General features: G+C 35.6%; 2 protein-coding genes across 2 annotated transcripts; one reads left to right on the forward strand and one right to left on the reverse strand.

Annotated features, from left to right (window-relative positions):
- The first annotated feature begins 11,592 nt into the window (after nt 1-11,592).
- On the forward strand, nt 11,593-18,733 carry LOC121808394 (apoptosis inhibitor 5-like protein API5). The gene is made up of 16 exons (XM_042208863.1): nt 11,593-11,900; nt 12,001-12,162; nt 12,721-12,820; nt 12,910-12,975; nt 14,301-14,413; nt 14,508-14,582; nt 14,743-14,892; nt 16,003-16,068; nt 16,145-16,210; nt 16,707-16,817; nt 17,276-17,362; nt 17,442-17,548; nt 17,657-17,771; nt 17,898-17,963; nt 18,147-18,244; nt 18,322-18,733. The coding sequence occupies exons 1-16, from the start codon at nt 11,814-11,816 to the stop codon at nt 18,503-18,505; spliced, it is 1,653 nt and encodes a 550-aa protein (XP_042064797.1). The 5' UTR covers nt 11,593-11,813; the 3' UTR covers nt 18,506-18,733.
- A 780-nt stretch (nt 18,734-19,513) lies between these two features.
- Nucleotides 19,514-20,963, reverse strand: LOC121808395. Its single transcript, XM_042208864.1, has one exon. The coding sequence runs from the start codon at nt 20,797-20,799 to the stop codon at nt 19,624-19,626; it is 1,176 nt and encodes a 391-aa protein (XP_042064798.1). The 5' UTR covers nt 20,800-20,963; the 3' UTR covers nt 19,514-19,623.
- Nucleotides 20,964-20,997: the final 34 nt, after the last annotated feature.

The following is a 20,997-nucleotide window of genomic DNA, read 5'->3' on the forward strand; positions in this document are numbered from 1 at the left end:
TATGGCAAATAATATCATGATACGGATTTTTCCCCTAATTTTTCGACAACAACTTCAAGAGCTTCAAGTTTTTCAATATTTGATAATAGTTTTTCTTGAAGTACACCCTCCAAAATTGCTCTTTATCCATTAATATAGCCAGAATTTTTTTGTCGATGGTAAATAACAAGCTCAGGGTAAAGTTTATAATTCGTGAGAAAAACTCAACTTTATGAAAGAATTGGACACGTACAAATGTATTCTAATATTGAAATATTTTTTAAAAAAATTTAATTTATATATTTGTATCTTTGTATCAATTTATAAATTTTTAGATTTCCAAATTCCAAGTTTAAATTTTTTATTTTTAATAAAAATTATTAATTACTATTGTTATAAGTTTTCAAATTTATACTAAGTTGAAGTTAGAATACTTAAAAGTGCAATTTAATTGGAGATGATTGACTAGAGATCGGTAGCATCGTGAGAGTTGTGACCTACTCTCTCTGTCCCACAATAGAGTCATATTTTGCTATTTTTGTTCGTCCTACAATTAGAGTCTTATTTCACTTTTATCATGAGGAGTCGTTTGGTTTTGGACTTTTGGTGAAACCCAATCATAAGTTAAGACAATGGGCATAAAAGTAGTTGTCCAGAATATAGATTCATTTTCTGGGTCAGCTGTTTGGTTTCCATGAAACAAATTATGTATTAATGTACCACATGTTTGGCTCGACATATTTAATAACTGATAAATGACTACGATAACGAATTTGTCCTCCGTCAATTCAGGAAATATGACGAATTTATCCCCCGTCAATTCAGGAAATGACACTTATAACCTTTGAAGCCCTAGCAGTCAAAATTATAAGCGGGAGCCTTCAACAAACTAGAGAGAAAATTGCAAGTGCCTATAAACCCTTGAGTAAGTGCTTCTCCTATTTCCTGTTTAGCCATTTCCATATTTTGTTCTTCATGTTATTTGGGTAGTCGTCGTCATCTGGTAGCAAATGTGAATCTTTGGAAGCAAAATTGATTACACCATTGTGTTGGGATTTGATGCCCCCTGCACAGCGGAAGGCATGCATAAACAAATAAATCATACATATAGATTTATTTGACTGATTATGAGATCAACTAATCACATGTTAAAAAATCAATCGCATACAAGAACGCATATAAATCATGATTAAGGAATTAAAACCCTAATTCATGATATTCTACGATTTAGGATTACTGAACAGATTCTCCGAAGAATCAACGATTGCTTGCGCCTTCTCCACGTGATGTTCTTCATACTCAACCACAAACCTTCTAATATGTATCCCAAACTCAGATAATGACCTTTAGATGGACAAAGCTTGTTAGAATAATGACCTTTAGGTGGGCAAAGCTTGTCAGAATTAAAAATGGCTTGACTAGAAAGAGGGCAGAATATCAATTCTGTCAAAAACTGATTTTTTAGTCAACTCCCAGAGGAAGCACGAAAATTTTGTGTTAAAATCACATTTAATCTCCTCTAATCTCCTTTTATATAGAGATATGATGGGCCAGATTAGGGATCTATGGAGGTTGGACTTGGGCAAAACCTGTTGGACTTTTACAAATTAAATGGAGCCTAGAGTTGTCAACTGAAACGAAACGGACCTGGGCTGGGCTCATTAGTTGAGATGGGCTCCAATTGGGTCGTTTTGTAAACCCAGGCCCGACCCATGCCTAGGACCATCTGAAGCCCAGCCCAGGCCCAAGCCCGGCCCAGGACCAGCCCAGGCCCGAGCCCATTAGAGCCCCACCTTCTATAATTAGTTTTTTTAATATAATTAGGTGATTAATAACTAATAATAGTATATTTCCCTATTTATGCATGTCATCTTGTGCACGAAACATGTTAATTTTGTCTATTATTCCAATTTTTCTAGTGTCTCCGAATGGATTCAAACAGTAATAGTTTAATATCAACATAAGTTTCCAACCATATCATGACTGTAACATTCAATTTTGACTACATCTAATTTTTTTCTTATATTTTTTTTATCTAAGAGGTAAAAAAGATGGTTCTGAAGTTTAACTTCAAGAATATTATGTATTCAAACCTTGATATTTGATGAATAATTATAGAATTCTTTAAATTTGTTAGTTAGTTCATATACTTGTAGTTTTAAAAAGTGCAATCAACTCATGTGTCATCATCTACTAACAAAACCAACAATATTGGTTATTCCTTTAGTTATACACTTTCTTTAAATAGAATAAAGAACATGAAAAATATTGTTAATACAAAGTCAATAAAATAAACTTAAACACATTATTTAAATTTAGATTTAGTTAATGAGATATAAATACAAGTTATATGTTTTATTTTTGCATATAATACATTTACGATATCTTTAAAATACATAAACAAAAAATTCAAATAAAGCCAAGCCCAACACAGCCCAGGTCCACATGGCAAGTGGGCTTGGGCCGGGCCAGGCTAAGCAAAATTTTAAAAGCCCAACCCGCCTCAGACATGGGCCTGAGTCGGGCTGGGCCTCAATATAGGCGGCCCCAACCCACTTGACAACTCTTTCGAGCTCCATTCTAATTCCAATCCAATCAGAATAAAAAGAGATATATTTATATATATACAGATTACCAATTTATTTGGAAGGGGGATAGACATGAGCATTATTAATAATTTATTATTTTTTCCCCAACTTTTAAAAAGTTATCGGCCATTTCCTCTGCAAATTCTCCAAATATCTTCTTCAATTTGTAGCTACGTTTACTGTAAATTGCACAGGCAATTGAGTATTCTCTGCTAAATTGAGGTAATTCTTTGACTTCGACTTATTTTATGGTCTACAACTAACAATATGTTGTTTTTGTGTATTTCTCGATTTTAATATGTAACTAAAGCTAGAGAAATGAAGTTATATTAGAGATCATGGGCAAGACCTTAAGAGAGAAGATGTGTACTTAGAAAACTCCTAAGATTAGAAAGAGGGGATTATATGTATTACTTGACTTAGAATTTTATTATTGTTCATGTATAAAATTAGGAGTGTTAGATAAGGAACTTTAGATCAAAACAAATATCAACGCAAAGTTGCATTACATGTCCATAATTTGCATATTTGGTCCGTTTTGAGTGTCAAAGTTGCATTACATGTCCATTATTTGCATATTTTATCCATTTTGGTATTTTGACGTGTTTTGTGATAAATGTGAGATGGAGCTGGAGCTGAAGCGCAACCCAGCGGGTCGCTGGCGCATGCCAGCGTTCGCTGAAAACCAATCCAGAGAGCTCGGAAGCTGTCCAGCGGCCTCTAGGCTGTTTGTACGCACCGGTCCTGGTTCAAACCCATTTTTCTAGTGATTCTGTAGTCTGATCAGAGTGTTATACATGCCACTCTCTTCATCTTTGAAAGATCTTCGCGATGGTACCTTGAACATCTCAATCGGAGTTTTGTAAAGAAAGTTATGGACATAATACGTATGTCGCATAATGCTATCAAGTACTGAATTTAGGCGGAAATTCAAGGAAGGAAAGAAACTATTACCTTGTGAAGTCGAATATTTTCCTTATCATATGGAGCACGAAATTTCCAACTTGGAGGACACTTTTTTACCAAGTTTAAACCTTTTTCAAGCCTATAAATACTCCATAACCTTATTCATATTATTAACCAATCTTGACCCATTCATAGCCTCCCTTTGGGGAGCCTCCAAAGCTCCTCCCTCTCTACTCCATATTTTAATTATTCCATCATTTCTTGGAGATTGAAGCAAGACAAGAGGAGCATGAAGACTTCAAGATTACCTTGGGTTTTGTTTGTTTATTACATGTCTCGTACTTTAATTATTGTTTTAGTTCATATGTCTATGGATTGCTAAACAATAGAATTTTGAGGTTTGATAGTAATTGACTTTTATGTAGTTCTTTTTATGTTTGATGTACAGAACTCGTTGCACTTGATTTTTCTTGACCTATTGTTCGACTAATTGGCCGTTACCTTGACTATTGTCAATCTCTGATCGGTGATAGCTTTGATTGGTTTATCTTTATGTGTTCATACAATAATTGTGACATGAGTATTGATGCATGATAATGAGAAATCGTGGTAAAACTTGAGTCGGATAAACGTAGAACTAATTAGAATAACTAAAGAGTTGAAATCTTTATCCTTGAAATTCCTCTAATTGCCTATGTCTATCTTTTTTATTCATATGCTTTGTTTCTTTTACTTTGTTTTTGTTTAGTTTCATATTTTCCAACCCAAAACTCTGTTTCTCTAGATAGAATATGACGCTTAGTACATGATAGCCAGTTACAATTAGGGGTGTCAAAACGGGTATCCGCGGGTACCCGCACCTGATTTTGGCCCAAAAGTTAGTCCCGATACCCGTCCCGCAGTTAGTTGGGTATTACCCGATACCCGAGTCGGGTATCCCGCACCCGACACAGCGGGTACCCGACCCGAAACATTTTTTTTTTGAAATCTTCTTTTTTAAAATATTATTTGTATATTTTAGATGCTTTTTAAAAAATACTACTTGCTGAATGCAATAGTCTCACTTGAAACTTTTTATTATTATTTAATTTTGTTGAGAATTGTGATCAAGCCATGTAATCTTTGATTCTTTGTCTTCGTCTATTTCTAATTTTTAAGTTAAAATTCTTGATCTTTTATATTGTTACACTTATACATCTAAATTCAAGAATAAATAAGGAATTAGATGATTAAATAATCATATGAGCTGCACAAATGCTCATTTGAATAAATTTTAAGAATAATTGAGAACTTATATTTTATTTTATTTTTTTGAAATATCTGCTTTAAATAATCATATGAGCTAATTCAAATACCACCTGTATATCGGGTATTTTCTGGACTATCGGGATTACCCGGTCGGGTATCGGGTATCCCGATACCCGAAAAATCCAAAATTATTATACCCGACCACGCCTCGTTTCCCGATTCCGTCGGGTAACGGGTACCTGATACCCAACGGGTATCGGGTCGGGTTCGGGATTACCCGTTACCCGCTACTCGTTTCGACACCCCTAGTTGCAATTCTATTCCCTGAGTTCGATATCCCGGTACTGACCTTTAGATATACTACTTCTGTCTTGTATACTTGCAAATAGTTGTAGTGCTAAAAAATAGTGCATCAATATACTACATGTTGACATGAGTCTGAAAATCGAAAATATTAAAAATTCAAATAAAATTATCAAATTTTATCATCAAAACATATGCAATTAGGATCCTATTAGAATCATTACAAAATCACCTTTATACATTTATTTTGATATATATTTTGTGAAAAAAGTTAAATCGAGATAGTTTTATTTTTTTGAAGCTTTGAGATATTTTTAAAAAGGTAGTTATAACTAACAAAACTCAGTTTTCATTAATACTCGTGATTGGCATTATTAAACAGCTAGTTGACATCGTGTATTCTCTGGTTAACATTGTTGTAACAACTAGTTGATATCGCGTGAAAATTGACATTGGCCTTTTATTTTCAGATCGAATGGACTAGATTTGGTTGTAGCTATCAATTTATGGTATCGTTAGCAACCTAAAAGGACCTTAAACCTTAAACCCTAAACCCTAACCTATAAGTCTTCCAAAACTATCATTTTATGGACGAAACATATTATTTTCGCTAAAATATTATTTTGAGTTGAATTTATATCATCTTGAAACTAATATTTTATGGATGAAATATATCATTTTCGCTAAAATACCATTGAATACTAAATTTATATCATCTTGAAGCTACTCCCTCCGCCCCCAAAGAATATGCACTTTGGGTTCGTTACGAGTTTAATGCAAAATAGGGAAAGTAGGAGAGAGGTAGAGAGAAGAAGTATTTAAAGTATTATTAGTCACGGGTCCCACCTCTTAGAGAGAAATGAATTTTCAAAATTAGAAAGTGCATATTCTTGTGAGATGGACTAAAAAAAGAAATAGTGCATATTCTTATGAGACGGATATAGTATTATTTTATGGACGAAATATATCATTTTATACAAATAGAATATTAATTTTATTGATTTTATACATGTGGAAGAATATAATTTTAATGAGTGCAAACATCATTTAATGACTATCATTTTATTGATTATAAGTATAATTTTTATATGATTAATATGGTTATCACCCTAAACCTCTCCCCATCTCGCAAAATTACCCCATTTTCTATTGTTTAAAATCTTTTCACCACACATTATACTATTAAATAAAGACTTTCATTTTTTTTTCTCTCATAGTTTACCAATTTCAAATTAAAACTTGTAATATTTGAAAAGTTTCTATTTTTAGGAGATAAAGAAAATCCCTAATAGATAATGAGGGTCACATAATTACTTAGAAATTTATTAGTAAAAACAAAAACGAAACATTTTTTATAAACACTACTAGAAAAATACGTTTGACTATTGGTTGTGGACGAAACTGTATTTTAACCAAACAATGTATATACTTCCTCGATTGAAAGAGCAGGTTTGTGCAGGGTCGTGTAATCAACTGATAGGGGGAACCCAGACCTAGTCGTGTCGCTGGCACGATGACCTAAAACCTGTTATCAAAACCTCAACCCACCAACCCACTTCTACTGGCTAGTATAATAGAGTAAATGGCCGAATCCCACAGAGATGGTGTTAGAGTTTAGTATACTAAAAGCATCTTTCGAATGCTTGCATATGTAATAACTCTTTTATCCATTTTTACCATTTAATGAGAAAGAATATTTTGTTACAATATGTTTTGCTTATGTATTACTTATGTATTTATGAGAAATTGAAATGTGTTTTCCATTTAAATACATAGTTTAAGCAAAATGAGTCTAAGTCTTCTGCACAGTAGACAAGTTGTGAGCGGCGTTCACAGTAGGTAACTTGTCGGTTCTTGCAGAAGGAAAATTGTTTCACAATCTAGATAGGCTTTGACCACCTATCGCGAAAGGTTGCAACGTCAGTCCGAAAGTTTCCTTACCTAAGGAAATGAACGACGTCGGTGTGGTATAGCTAGGGCTGGGAAAAAATACCGAAATACCGGTCTTATCGTATCGAAAAAATATCGAAAATATCAATTTTTTAGTATACCGTGATTTTCGGTACGGTATGATACCTTACTGAAAGATTTCGGTAAGGTAACGGTATGAATTTTCATATACCGGGGTATATCGCAGCATATCGAAATCCGGTATATACCGTAAAATATAATAATTATATATAAAATATATTTATATATGTTTAAATTATACAATATATTGAGAAATATAAATTTAATTATGAATAAAATATATTTAATATATTTTTTAAAATTATAAAATATAAATAATATTCTAAAAACTCAAATATTCTATTTTCATTGATGTTGAAAGTGAGGTATACCGCAAAAGTATGGCATACTGAACTTCGGTAAGGTATATTGAAAATAAGGTACCGTATCAGTATGGAAATTCGTCATACCGAAAATAAGGTATACCGAAGTTCGGTATATCGGAAATTTTGATAAGGTAAATGTATGATTTTTTCGCATACCGAATTTACGGTAAGGTATACGGTATGGTGGTTTCGGTCAGGTATATCGTACCTACCCAGCCCTAGGTATAGCACTGAAAGGATCAAACAGTGAGATAAGTCTTTCTTGGCTATTTACTGAAAGACGAGGTCTCAATGATTGTCATCTCTTAATTATTGTTGACATAACATTGAGCATACGATATTAATTGAAAACTACTTTGACTTATCAAATGGTGAGGGTATTTCGTTGCCCAAGAATCCTGATAGATTGGGTAATGATCATTAATGTCTAAGTGGTGCTAGTATTGTTATTGCAATGAATCGTGTGCTGGGAGAGTCCAGTATGATAATATCCTCAAGAGGTGTTCAGAAAAAGGTTTTATTAATCAGAAAACTGGCTAGTTGGAATTTATTCCATGAATAATCAATAATGTTTCTGAACTAGACCACTCTTGGAAAAAGAAATTAATTAATAAAAGTCAGATAGCAGACTTGATATTAATTAATGGATATTTATATATTTAACATGGGAAATGATTTAATTAAAGAGGAAGTCCCGGAATACTCGTAATTTCGGTTTGGACGGGCAGTCAATATTATACAGTAGATTATAATAATATTTAAGTTTGGGCTTGAATTAAATTAATTTTAATTTAATTAGTGAAAGCCTGAACTGTGGCCCAATCCAATCCTCCACAGATCCTAGTCTGGCCCAAAATAATTAACTTAATATAAAAGGGAGAAGAAGAGAAGACAGACGTAATTAATTCATAAAATTTCGATCTCTGCATTTTGAGAGAGAAAAAAAATCGATAAGTACGTTCCGGATTTCTGTCTTCAAATTCTTCTCCAGCTTTTGAGGATTTGACAAGCTTTGCTCACACAAAAGTCAATTCCGAGTTAAAGGGAACAAATCAGAAGATCCGTGGTAGAGAACAATTGAAGAAGGAGTTCGAATTCAATTATTTGAATTTGTACGGTAAATCGTTGTATTTAATTGCATATATATTCAGTATGATCTGTGATTATATGCTTATGAACGTGTTTATTTGTTTACAATATGAAAAAACATGTTCAGGTGTAAGTCTTTCAATCAAACTAAATAGTTTTCCGCTGCAAAACCAACAGATGGATGTATGCGAGATATGATTGAGATGACATTTTAGAAGGTTGGTTTGCTACCACGCTTCGGTTGAGTTTTATCTAGACATGAAACTGAAGGGGGGCCTATACTATCCTGACTGGTAAGATGGTATCATATCAGAATGAGATGGTGTACATGAAATTCGGGGTTGGACTGCTTGAGTGCATGTGAAAGGTGAAAGGTTACTAAAAATGGACAGACAAAGACATAAACGAATATCCGACCGAACTGGCTAACCAACTGCCAGATCTGCAGAAAAGCTGAAAAAACGAAAGGAAAAAAGGTAAAAGGTGGCTAAAAAGCATAAAGTGGTCCCAAATCAGATTGGGATGTTGTCTTCCTCAACAAGTATGCGAAAATTGCAGAGAGATAAAAAAAAACTCCATGAACAACATCTTGAATCAACGCTTGTCACAATTAAGATCTGAAATTAAACTCTAAACCAAGACAATTAAAGGCGCTAATCCTAAATCACGCAAACTGACTAACATGCAAGGTGACAAAACTAAGCAACTACGAATTTCATGCATTTTCTTCAAGTTTTGACCGACTAGAAACTTGCAAAAGTTCAACAAAAACCAGATCTAATCTACTAGAAGGAGAAATTCCAGATCTGGCTAACTAGGCAGAAAAGAAATCAACGATGACAGAAATGCGAATCAAACGAACATCAACTTCATTTAGACTAGATAAAAAACACACGATGTTCAAACAAGATAAGGAAACATGATCCACGTCGGAATTCAAAGGAAAATATGTTTAGAAGTACATAAAACTTGAGTAAGAAAGCGATAAAGATTGTTTTGCTTCAAAGCGATGAAACTGTAGAACTATGGCTACGGTAGCTGACTAGAACCACAACGACGACTCCCCTTCGACGGATGACCGAAGCAAGGCTGACAAATCGTGCGGATTGGGTCACTATCGGGTCAACCCAATATCGACCCAACCCAATAAGGTAAAACCTAACCCAACACGAAATCATCGTGTTCTTATCGGGTCCCAACCCAACAGGTTCTTGTCGAATTCGTGCAGATTTCGTGTCATCCAAATATAGCTTGATGCTACACGATAACGACCGAAACATGATATTATATAATTAAAATGTGATATTACACGATAATAAAAGTAAAGTAAAAATTAAAGTGTATTAAACTAATTAATTTTAATTCCAAATAATAAAAGTAAAGTATATTAAAATTAAATCTAAATAATAAAGTTAAAATAATTATTTTTTAATAAAATTTAAGAATTGAATAATATTTTTTATTATGACAAGTAATTAATAATAGTATTAATCATATTTTTAATAATAAAATTAAAGTATAATATTATTTTAATTAATAAAAATAATCAAAATAATTATTTTTTTTCTTAACGGATAACCCAACCCGACCCAAGTCCGACTCAACCCAACCCAAAATTTTCGGGTTCTTATTGGGTCGACCCTATAAGGACCCAAATCCTAAACGCGCGTGTTCGTGTCGGGTTAATTTCGTACGGATTCGTGTCGGATTTTCGTGTTAGATAAAAAATTGTCCGCCCTATAATATAGATGATAATGTAATTACTCACCATAATAGTCGTATTTAATCACTGTAGATAGAAGTAAGCAGCCATTGTCACCTCCAAAGGGATTAGCACCCGGAGCAATACGAGGAACACCAATTGAAAACAAATTTTTAAGCCGTGGTTGGATAATGAGAGGAAGATTGGAAGTAGTTGAGATCAAAAGATGAAGAACTTGTCTATTACCACATTCAGCAGCGCATTGTTGGAGAAATTTGCCTGAGTGATTCGTTTAGTAAGGCAACAAAGAACATCTTAACTTGAGTAAGAGCGGCAACACGTCATGGATTGTTGCCAGACATATCCTTCAGGGTGGCTAGAGTGTAGTCAAATTTAGCAAATTGGACATAGAATTCTAGATTTGAATAAGGAATTGTAAAATTTGTAGCATTCAAATCCAAATTATACTATATTTCTGATAGTGATACTGCAAAAATAAATTCGATTTAGTAACTAAATTTTAAATATTTAAAATTCAAAATAATCATAAGATTGGATACCTCTTAAACATACACTACACACCCGACACATGTAAAAAAAATACACAATAACATTAAACACCCAATATGTACATTAAACACCCAATGTTACACACATAATACATACAAGTATACACCACATACATACGAACCAGGACTGACAAATCGTGCGGATTGAGTCGCTATCAGGTCAACCCAATATCGACCCAACCCAATAAGGTAAAACCTAACCCAACCCGAAATCATCATGTTCTTATCGGGTCCCAACCCAACAGATTCGTGTCAGATTCGTGCGGATTTCGTGTCATCCAAATATAGCTTGATGCTACACGATAACAACCGAAACATGATATTATACAATTAAAAATTGATATTACAGATAATAAAAGTAAAGTGAAAATTAAGTATATTAAAATAATTAATTTTAAATCCAAATAATAAAAGTAAAGTATAAATTTAATTAAATATAATTAATAAAGTTAAAATAATAATTTTTGTAATAATATTTAAGTATAGAATAATATTTTTTTTATAATGGAAAATAATTAATAAAAGTATTAATCATGTTTTTACTAATAAAATTAAAGTATAATATTTTTTTTAATTAATCAATATAATTAAAATTAAAGTTTAATATATTATTTAATTAATAAAAATAATTATTTTTTTAATGGATAACCCAACCCGACCCAACCCAACCCAAAATTTTCGGGTTCGTATTCGGTCCTCGACCTATAAGGACCAAAATCCTAAACGTGTGTGTTCGTGTCGGGCTAACTTCGTGTGGATTCGTGTCGGATCAAAAATTTCCAGTCCTAGACCGAAGTCTTTAGGTGAACGGTGAACTGAGATCGAAGAACAAAAAGGAATGGATCTAGTCTCCAAATGTGGGACTTGAAACTCTAAATCATGGAGCAAAAGAGTTGTGAATGATAAAATATTTATTAGTGTTATTTAAATGGGATCGAGTATATTTTGAAAAGGCAGACGAAATTTCTAATCCTCATCAAATCTAAAATCAAATTGAGAAGTCCCCTTCCCTCCTTCAACATCAAAACCCTAATCCAATTTCCTCAACACCACACCCACAAATTCTCGGTTTTGCAGCCTTCGAATCAAAATCATGGCGGAAGCGACCGTAGATGTCGGCGACATCGAGAAGCTCTACGAGTACGGCGAGAGACTGAATGAAGCCAAAGATAAGTCCCAGGTTAGTCGGTGCATTTCAACTTTTCCACGGTTAGTTGTTCTGGAGGTAGAATTGGGGACATTCTCAACTTTCTCTATTTATGTTTGGATTACGCGAGCAGAATAGGAAGGATTACGAGGGGATACTTGCTGCTGCGAATGGCAGTGTGAAAGCGAAGCAGCTGTCGGCACAAATGATACCTAAGTTCTTCAAGTTTTTCCCTGAGCTCGCCGAGCAAGCTCTGGACCAGCATCTGTATTTGTGCGAGGACGAGGAGCTTGGTGTAAGTTAATTTTACGGTTTTCCGGAAGGAGCTCGCACTTGCATTTGTGGCACTTATTGGAATTCATACGAATTGGAAGGCCTTGAGTTGTATTTTTATGTCATGTTCGAGCAAACAGCATCACAATGTCGGTGCTTTATGAGTTGTATTGTATATCAAATCCTTTTGTTTTCTCTAGAGGGTTTCATGGGGGAATATCAACATGTAGTAGTTCTTCAAGTGAATTATAAGATTAAGATGCCTTTCTGTGCTAAATTTTCACCATAAAAGAGGATTTTTGGTATGGTAATTGGTATTAAAAATACTTGAGATCAGAATGGAACACCATGCATTTGATTTCTCTCTCTCCTTTTTATTTTCATGGTTGCCTTGCCACTGTCACGTTGAAACATCAATTTTTCATATGATTAATTGTATTGTGCTTTACATATATTGCACATGCTGAGTTTCATTAGGCAGATGTTATACATCCTCAAGACATTAGACACACATTTAAGAGATTTTGGGTTACACACATTTGGGTGACTCTGAGGTATTTTCTTTGTTTAATTGCTGAAGGTGCGTGTACAAGCTATTCGTGGGCTTCCTCTATTCTGCAAGGATACTCCTGAACATCTGACAAAAATTGTTGACATCCTCGCCCAACTTCTTATTGCTGGTAATTTAGGTCTTTGATGCATATTTGGCAGATTTTTTCACCTCTTTAATTTTTAATTTTAATAAAGTGTTTTTGTTGGTTATGATTAGGAGATAACGTGGAGCGTGATGCAGTACACAAAGCCATTATGTCCCTGTTGCGACAGGATGTTAAGAGTAAGCCTTATAAGTCACTATTTTGAAATAAATTGTACATTCAGTTCTTCCATTCTCTTTTGGCTGAATCATCTAAGCTTGATGATAGTGACATTTATAGGGAGTATTCCTTGGAAAACCTTAAATTTTGTACCTTTAACCATTAGATTGAGTGAATATTTTTCAGTTCGCTGGTATTTTGAGATTTTGTGACGTTTGGGAGCTAGTTAAAAAACGATGAAGTGAAATTGGAGCTTTATACTTAGATGTCTAACTGCACTCTGATACTTAGATGATGAAGTGAAATTGTTTCCATTTTTGCGAAGGAAAGCTATATGCATAACTTTGTGGATATGTTTGTTCTTAGAGCTGCATCTTTTCCTTTTCAGATAGTCTCCCTACAGGATTTTCATATAATAGAAAAGACTTCAGTTGTATCTGAATAAATGGATTGGTGGTTTACCCTTTGCCATTACAATTATATAAAATTGCTTCTTTCTCCTGTTGCCGTCATTTCTTGAGTTAAGAAAAACTAGGATGGCGTGGAGCATCTTGGGACATGAACCATTGATAGAATCTGATGAAAATGATTAGTTTGTCTGTGGCTGAGGGCCATTATCAGAAAACTTATAGCTGCTGTGTTACAGTCTCTTATGAAGTTTAGTTTTTTAGTCAAATAGGGTTTTCCAGTGGAAAAAGCACCGGAGGAAGTTGAGCAGAACTTTGCGAGACAAGCTAGTTATTAGGTGGCAAGTGGTAGGAATCTCTTATCAAATTTCTGTAGGTGGCTCGAGATTCCTATGCTTTGCTGAAACTATGTGATGTCAGTTCTAAACACGTGTAGTCACTTATTATTCTTATATGGACCTTAAAATCATGTTTCAATGAAGATGAATTTCAAATAGTAGGACGGGTTCATGGACAAAAGAGATGATGCTGAGATGTGTTCTATGTACATAGGTTTCAGATAGGAATCATAATTCTTTTATAATTCCTTTATTCCTGGTGATTCCCAGGAATATCTCTCTGTTTGAAACTTCCTTTATGCCTTATGCATCACATCTCAGAATGTTTTGGTAATGAATTGGAAAGGATTAGGAAAATAGTTTTTAATCTGTCAGAAGGGGATATATTGTCACCGTCTTGTGAGGATTCCACTAATCTGCATTGACCTCATATTTTCCTTCATCAGCATAAGTCATTTTAAAAGTTTCCCTGGTATGCTTCATTGCTTATCTCTTTGTGCATATTTAATAAACTAGACACCTAAATCATGGCTGCATTTAGTACACTGTGCACTCACAGACTGTAAATTCTGAAACTGTTGTTGATTATGTTTGGTGCAGCATCTTTAACAGCTTTGTTTAAGCACATTGGTAGCACTGATGATCGAAGTGCAGAGGATCTCACTGCTTGTGAGAGCATACGTGAGAAGGTTCTTTGCTTTATTAGGGATAAGGTAAGGTATTTCTAATTTTATGAATGAAATAAATTTTCAGCCTAAACAAGTTATGGATAAGTTGTCCTACATTATAGGAGTGTACATTTTTCAGGTGTTCTCCCTTAAAGAAGAGTTGTTGAAGCCTAAAGATGAAATGGAGAGACATATAACTAATTTGGTAAAGCAGGTATTACATTCATATCATCTGGCATCTGATCAAAATTTTTCAAATGTCATTAGTGTTGAGACCTTTTCCTTCTTCATGGTGGCTACCTCTATATCTAAAATTCCATTTATAATGCCTGATGCTTTCAGTTGAATGTAATTCTGATGTCTTCCTTTTTCAGAATATGCAAGATGTAACAGCTGCCGAATTTAAATTGTTCATTGACTTCTTGAAAAGCTTGACCTTGTTTGGAAAGGATGCTCCCGTGGAGCATGTTCAAGAACTTGTTGAGATTATTGAAGGCCAAGCTGATCTTGATGCTCAGTTTAATGTATGTTAAAACATAAATTCTGTTTTTTGTTGATTCTTATTGCCAATGATATTGGTCTATTTGGTTGAAGAGAATTAGGCCTGGAAATTTTGGATACGAGACACACACACACAAAACATAAAAATAAAAATTAATGGGTTAATTCAAGCCTTGTCGTGTCGACACGATAAGGACATGGTAATTTTGTATACACACGACAAGGACATGGTAATTTCGTGTAACCCATTATCATTAGTATTTTTTATTCTTAGTTTACTAGTTATGGTTTATTTGTGTATTAGTTTTTAAACAGAGAGAATTTAGAATTTGTATGGCTATCATGTCGTGTTGTTGTTTGGTCATTATCAGAATGAATTAAATTGTGTTGCTATTGTGTCGTGTCCATGTCTGTGTGAGTCACTCCGTGCTAGTGCCGATGGTTTCCTTATCGTGTATTCGTGTTCGGGTTTGTCCTTATCGTGTTGTGTTGTGTTAGAGTGTCGACATGATAACGACCGACATACACAATTTGGTTGAGGAGCATGGCTTTAAATGTTGAGTACAATCATAATAAATATAGATTTAGGCACTTGTTTGTATCTGTCTATCTGATATTATAGAGCCTAGTCTAGATTTTGAGCCCCTTTGTTTTGTTATGTTTTGATGTGAATGTTTAAGTCACATCATTTAGGCACTTGTTTGTATCTGTCTATCTGATATTATAGAGCCTAGTCTAGATTTTGAGCCCCTTTGTTTTGTTATGTTTTGATGTGAATGTTTAAGTCACGTTTGTAGGTTATAGTGACCATTCCATAAAAGGTTATTTAATTACAAAAGTAGAAAAATAAGAATTAAATGATAGTGTGACCCGCGGCATGGCCATGGCCACCACCACCACTCCCTTAAAAGTTCTGACGTTTACTGCTCCTCAAGTTCATATAGTATCTCAACTTCTGTATCTAGAATACCAATCTGGTTGCTTGTCAAATTTGTTGCCACATCCCATACAAACACCTTTCTACTTCATAGTTATTATTGTCTTCATGTAAATGGTGATCCATATTATTGTAGAATTATTACTGGGAAAGTATATTCCAATAATTTATGTTACTTTTCCATGGTTGTCTGCAGGTTTCAGACAGTGATCACATTCATCGATTCATATCCTGCATACAAATGGCCCTTCCTTTTTTTATGGTACTAACAAATCTGATATTTGAAGAACTGTAGATTCTATTAGCATATGTTGTCATTAACATATATGTGATTTCAGAGGGGTGCTTCAAGTAGCAAGTTCTTCAATTATTTAACTAAGCAAATCATCCCTGTTTTTGACAAGGTAATACGCTCAAACTAAATTACTATCTACCATTCTTAAAATTGAGTCTCTCAAAATAATTAGCTAGCAGTGCCGATTTTGTCATCTTTTATGTTTCACGAGTGCATGTCCATGTCCAATCCAAATTTTCCTTGGCTTTGGAATCCCTGGTTTTTGTTTTAGATAGAACGATCCGCCCTTTCTTATTTCCATTTTTGCAATTTTTATTGCATTCTGGTTTATGTGCTACAAATATCATGATTGGTAAGAAGATTTCTTATTATATGAATGTCTAGCCCTTTTGTGCCATCAATTGTCATTCATAATTTTTTGATGTTTGTTTCAGCTCTCTGTTTTAACATAATAATGAACTGTAGTAGTTACTTTACTAACAAGAGGGTGGTTATGAACTAGTTGCATTTCTTAGTATATTGTTATTTTATAATTTCGAATTCCCGATCTCTTGTGTTTGGAATCTGATTGAGGATTTTCTTGTATCTTTTTATGTCGCTTTCAGCTTCCTGACGAAAGAAAGTTGGACTTGCTAAAGAATCTTGCTGAATGTTCATTGTATGCTAGACCACAAGAGGCAAGGCAGCTTCTTCCATCAGTAGTGCAACTTTTAAAGGTATGCTTTCTGTTTGAAGTAGGTAAGAAGATGCGTGCTCCTGTTAAGTTTTGCTATATCCTTCTCCTGTTGTTCCTTGTTGGTAGTGCTATATGGTTTTTGTCTTCTTGGCTACTGAGATGGATGCCTTTATCCTTTTTTTTTCCTGACATGATTCTTGTATTGATTTTCGTCCTATTATCTTCACTTTTCATCCTATGGATTGGTAAACTGTAAGTGCCTGTTGTCATAGACACCATCTTCTAATAACATTGCTTATTAGCAGTCAATCCTGCTTTATAATTGACTATCAGTTTTCCGTACTGATTATTAAATAAATTTGGATGGGTGTGAACTAATATTTTCATAATACGAATGTACTTGTATGTCCACCGACAGATTTTGAACTTTGGATTTGGCAACTTGATCTATGATATTTTATTCAGTGATCTTATGGATGCTCTCTTTACATGTCACAGAAATACATGGTCCGGAGAAAGATTGAAGAGATTGATTTTACAAGTATTGAGTGCTTGTTGTATGCATTTCACCATTTAGCTCACAAGGTAAGAATCATAGACTTCTTGTTCTGTCTATATATTTGATATCTTACAACCAGGTACCTTTTATATTTGGATTCTGCAGACTCCCAATACCACGAATAGTCTTTGTGGCTACAAGATTGTTACCGGACAACCTTCAGATAGGCTTGGGGAAGATTTCACAGAACAATATAAAGATTTTACTGAGAGGTAATTCATGACTAAATAATATTGCAATTCAGTACACTGTTCATGTTCATTCAAACCTGGTTTCACTGTGGAATTTCATAAAGTTGACTTGTTGTTTTGGTGAAATAGATTAACCACTACTGAGGAATTAGCCAAGGCAATGAATAAGAAGCTGACACAGGGCATGGCGGAGCATAATAAAGCAATGGCAGCTGCAAAAACAGAAGAAGAAAAAGAAACAATTGTGCGTTTTTCTAATCCACTTAAAATGTTGTAGGATTTAGCTGCGAGGATGTTATCTTTGAAGCCTTCCGTTTAGGTGGGTTAACTTTGCTCTTTTTTTTCTTTTTTTTTTCTGGATATCCCACAGAAGAAACAGAAGCAGAATGCTACAGCTGGGCTTCGAACGTGCAACAATATACTAGCAATGACACAGGTGAGTAATTGTACCCAACTTGACTTGATTATAGAACTCTCTGAAATCACATGGATAAAAAGAAATACATGAGTGATATAATTTCAGAGGTAAATAATTAATCTGGGTTTAGTAGACTTGTTTTCTTCTTTCCTATACATAATCTTACGCTATACTAAAACAAAATGATGCTGTTTGGTATAGCCTTTGCATTCGAAAGCACCTTCATTTATTGGGGACCAGAAGATCAGCTTTTCATGGAAAGAAGTGACTAAAGTTGCAACGACTGCTGGTGCTGGAGGGTATAGCGAAAAAACGTTCATCTTCACTTGTGCTATACTTGATTTTGATGGTTTAAGCTAACCATTTGTCATTGCAGTCAAAAGAGATCCGCTAATGCTGGTAACGGATCTGGCATGAATGCAATGAAGAAGGCCCGAGGAGCTGGAGGTGTGCAAAACCAACTCGTTAACCGAGCTTTCAAGGGTTTGAACGAGGGGAGAGGCGGTGGAAGAGGTAGAGGAGGCTGGAGGGGGCGCGGTCGAGGGAGAGGCTATTATTAACAAGCACCACACTGTTGCATACCGTGGAAGTTTACCTAGGACATGTAGTGCTTAATTACTAGCTAGTCTTCTAGTTCTATGGCATTTGTCAGAGCTTTAATATTGTTATGAATATGATCGTGTTGACTTAATTCTTTCAAAAAAATCAGTGCCATTAGTGTGATGTAACAGAATGGCTACGACTTGATATGATGATGCAGCTATAAAGTTGAATCCTTTCTGCATACAGAAATAATGTGCTAAGTGCTAAACCTAAACTCCCTCTTTCTCGTTAGTTGAGGAAGTTTTTTTCAGCACGAGATTTAAGTAAGTTGGATTTAGTAAATTAAAATGAGATAAAATAAAATAAAATAAGAGAAGGATTAAAGTGAGAAATAACGTAAGCTTTGATAAGAGCATTCATATAGCCCGCCCTATAGTCCCATTTGTTCACCGTCCAATCTTTCCGTCCAATCTTTTTAACAATTATACTATTTAAATATGAAATATTTGAGAGTTAACACGAAATAATTTTATGTAGTACTCCCCCAGTTCAATTAAATATGAAACATTTGATTTTTGACATGCGATTTTATGCAGTGTTGTTTTGTGAGAAAAAAGTAGAGAGAGTAATGTTTCCATTTGAAAACGTTTCATTTTAATGGATAGAGGGACTATATATTAATTTGAATCTAATAAAATTGCAAAATATACATTAATTTAAGACTATAATTTGGAAAACTTAATTTGGAAAACTTCATTTTATTTAAAAAGTAAATAAAAAGTTGAGAGAGTGCAATAAGAAATACTAAAAAAACTACAATTTCAAGGGCGGTATATTTACTAAGAAAGATTGGTGTTAAAAATAAAAAAATGAAAAACGCGCATCGTCTGACCTATCGTCCGGACGCCGGCAATGGGGCGGACGATAGGCGGACGATAGGCCAATGATGCATCCTCCTGCTCATAGTCCGCGGAGGGTCGTCTGCCCAACTGCAGTGGCGCCCAAATATGAAATACAAACCAGGATGAATGGTGTATGAGTTGGGATGAAATTGCAAAAACATATTGATCTTTTACAACATCATCTAAAATAAACAAAGCCAAAATATGATCAATCTTGAGTTCCTTCAACACAACTAATAAAGAAAAGGAATCAACTTGTAAGGAACCTTAGACACATACTCCGTATACCTCTCCCCAAACGCCTCCACCATCACCGCCTCCTCCGCCTCCGCCTTCCGCCCATAATACAACACGCACACCGCCACGACCAAGACAGCACTCACCGGAGCCCTCAGCGCCGCGAAATAAGCCACAAACAGCACCATCGTGGACGCGTAAATGGGGTGCCGGACGACCCTACAAGGCCCAAACTGCACCACCGCGGTCGGCACCACCACCTTCTCCGAATAATTAGCCAAATACAAGGTCGAATGGTATTGCATAAACACAGCCAAACAAATCATCCCCCAAATCCCCACATTGCTCCACCCCCCGGGGACCAAATGCAGCTCCACCCCTTCAAACGCCGCTGCCCAGTGCGCCGCCGTCACGCCGCCGCAGAACAGGAGGCGCTGCCACCTCGGCAGCGCGATGTCCCATTTCGCGTCGTGATCTCGAGCGTAGTAGTCGCCGTAGAGGCGCTTGCGCACGCTGACGTGGAGGAAGAAGAAGTAGTGGTAGACGAAGAAGAAGACGAAAGGCCAGCCCTCGAGGAATCCGTTGAAATGCGCCGGCGGAACCAGCGTCAGCCACGTGAACGCCGATGTCACGATGCCGAGCTGCTCCGCCACCGTGGCTTCCCCCTTCAGGTGTTTTGCCAGGCTGTAGAGGCCGTACGCGCCGATCGCGATTGCCGCCGCCCACGGCCAGAACACCCAGGTCCAGCTGAAGTACATCCAGAAGAACGGGCTGAGGAGCAGATTCGCCGCCGATTTCGACGCTGCGATCGCGGCGGAGAGCGCTAGGCACCATTTGCAGACGTCGAGGGGGGTCAATTGGGCGAGGGATGATTTTAGGGATTCAAAGGAGAAATTTTTCAGCGGCTTCAGCCAATCTGAATCTAGCGGCGGCGAGGTCGAATACGAGCATTTGAGCGAGCGGATTTTGGAATTAGAAGTGGATTTGGAGGGCGATAGATTGGGGAAATTGGGGGGAAATGGAAGAGAGCATCTCAGTGAGGTTTTCAGAGAGAAATTATTGCGCGGAACCTGCTTGTTGAAAGGTCTGAGAGAAATCAAGTGAGAATTTTGCGAGAAAGTGGAGGCGAAAGGGGTGACCTTGTAACAGAGCACTGAAGCGGCTGACTCCATAGTAGATTTCTCTAATTTTGAGCGGCAGTGCTAAAATCCTAAAACCCTAATTCCGCCATTGATTTAGCAAAACCTTGATAACAGTATTGGTGATGCTGAGGATGCGGTCTGTAAACAAGACATGGCACATGCCGTTGCGGTTCCTATAGCGATTCTAACGAAATCCCAATTACATGAATTTATATCACAAGCTGGAAA

This window comes from Salvia splendens, chromosome 6 (assembly GCF_004379255.2).
Source record: "Salvia splendens isolate huo1 chromosome 6, SspV2, whole genome shotgun sequence".
Taxonomy (NCBI): Eukaryota; Viridiplantae; Streptophyta; class Magnoliopsida; order Lamiales; family Lamiaceae; genus Salvia; species Salvia splendens.